The 2,098-nt window shown below is 34.2% G+C and overlaps 1 protein-coding gene across 1 annotated transcript in view; it reads right to left on the bottom strand.

Moving 5' to 3' along the window:
- Positions 1-637: 637 nt before the first annotated feature.
- Positions 638-2,098, bottom strand: part of LOC106513681 (gamma-glutamyl hydrolase) — a 6,410-nt gene continuing 4,949 nt past the window's right edge. Inside the window, exons 7-9 of the mRNA XM_014002629.1 lie at positions 1,479-1,572; positions 1,260-1,397; positions 638-948 (exon numbers count right to left, since the gene is read on the bottom strand). Coding sequence (XP_013858083.1) covers positions 830-948; positions 1,260-1,397; positions 1,479-1,572 — 351 coding nt within the window. The 3' untranslated portion in view covers positions 638-829. The remainder of the gene's footprint in view (positions 949-1,259; positions 1,398-1,478; positions 1,573-2,098) is intronic.

Genomic DNA, 2,098 nt, shown 5'->3' with positions numbered 1-2,098 from the left:
GTCCTGGATGGATAGAAAAGCGCTATATAAGTACAGTCCATTTACAATTTACAATAAAAAAATTAAAAATAAAATACAGGAAAAGTGTGATAAAAAGAAACAATTTTATTAGCAGGAACAAAATCAAATACTGACTAAAAAGGTTCCAATGCTGGAAACAAAAAGCCATATTTAAAGACCTATGCTCTGCATGTTTGTTTCGTTGAGCTTGTTTAAATTTATTTGCAACTATTAAAAGTCCACATTGTTCCATTTTACTTTTCTTATGATTGTTTTATGTCTATTTTGTTTTTAAGCTTACATGTTGTTGAAATGTTTGTAAATAAATATTTATGCTGAATATTTTACTGGTGTTTTTGTGTTGTTTTAGACATTTTTTGTTGCTGTTATAGTCAGTTTTGCTTGGTTCAAGTTAATTTGCGCGTTTTATGTCCATTTGTATTTAATATTCATTGATACTGATATTGATTTTCTGATTTTTTTCTATGATGTTTTCTGTGTCTTGTAGAAATTTGTATTAAATGTCTTAGATAATATCAGGACACCCTCTTTGTGTGTTTCTAAACTGAATCATCATCTTCAGTCAAAAATAAATAAATAAATAAAGGCAACTGAATGTTTCACTCCAAATCACATCCACATAGACAAAAAAATATTTTATTTCAGCAAACATGCAGTTTAGATACATTAATTCACATATACTGTACACATTATCACACATTTTTTTAAATTTGGTAATCATCACAAAAGCTTTCAGTACACAAACATAACTCAGCTGATAACAATTTTTGTGATTAATTTGCACTTTGTGGTGTTAAAACTAACAAGATCAGAAGAAATAAGCCTGCTCATATGCAGTGAAGTTTGCAGTGTAGACGGGTTTGTAGATGTAAATCAGGGACGAGGCCTCTTCCTTGGGATTGTCGAACTTGTGTAAACTTTTTCTTCCTTAATAAAACAAAAATGAGCAGAAGAGAACATTACTGTAAAATAATGTCCAGTAGAGGGTTTGGTAAACAGGATGTAACAAGGTTATGTGTAATCATTGAACCAAATTTGCACAGTTAGCCTTCTTTTTCTGGATATGAGATGGCTATAATTATTAAATATGCATTAAGGGGTTGAATAGGGAAAGGGTAAAAATGTAAAATAAGCATAAAACTGTGATTATTTATGGTTAATTAGATCATATTTGTGCAGAACTCTGTTTAAACCCTCTTATGAAGCACATAAAAATGTATCCAGTCAAAATTCTCTACCTTCATTGACAAAAAACTCGGCCAGCAGGGAGGACAACTGAACAGCATGAGCAGAGTGAGGAAAGTTGAGCCCCGTGTYCCACTGGAAACGGTTCACCTCCGGGTGCCACTGCACTCCATAGAAGGGATACTTTTTACCTGAGAGGGCAGAGGGAAACACAACCCGGCGCTATCACACGGCTCTGCGCCACTCGCTCAGGTTCAGCATGCAAATTATACCTTCTAAGGTGGAGACGAAGGGGGCTCCATTTTCAGCAACATTGGTGGACAGCAGAGTGAAGAAACTGCTCAACTTCTCATTTTCCTGAAACGTCTGTAGGAACCACTTTCATTAGAAAAACAGAACTCGTCGTGCCGAGGTTTTATTAGCTCTTTTCTACAGTGTTCATCATAATGTGTAAAATGTATAGAATCAGTTTTAGCTTTAGCACTCTCTGCGGTGTGAATAGCTTAAAATCTGTTAAACTGATTGGATTTTAATGTCAATGTCAATGTCAAATTTATTTGTATAGCACATTGAAACAGCAAAAGCTGACCAAAGTGCTTCACAGTTCAGTCAAGACATCAAAAACAAACAAAAAATAGATGCAAATACAGAAACACAATATATAAAAAGCTCTAAATGAACCTCCAAATCTTAAACATAAGCCAAAGAAAATAAATGGGTCTTCAGCAAAGATTTAAAAGCCTCAACAGTCTCTGCTGACCGAATATTAAGAGGTAAACTGTTCCACAGCTTTGGAGCAGCTGTTGCAAAGATGGAAAGAGAACCTCAGCTTTAGCCTGTTAGCTTTAGGGTTAGCAGCGAGCTAATCCATATATATATATATATATATATG

The sequence above is a fragment of the Austrofundulus limnaeus genome, unplaced genomic scaffold (assembly GCF_001266775.1).
Source record: "Austrofundulus limnaeus strain Quisiro unplaced genomic scaffold, Austrofundulus_limnaeus-1.0 Scaffold14, whole genome shotgun sequence".
Classification (NCBI taxonomy): Eukaryota; Metazoa; Chordata; class Actinopteri; order Cyprinodontiformes; family Rivulidae; genus Austrofundulus; species Austrofundulus limnaeus.
Note: the sequence above shows the minus strand (reverse complement) of the source record. Positions and strands in the feature narration are given on the sequence as shown.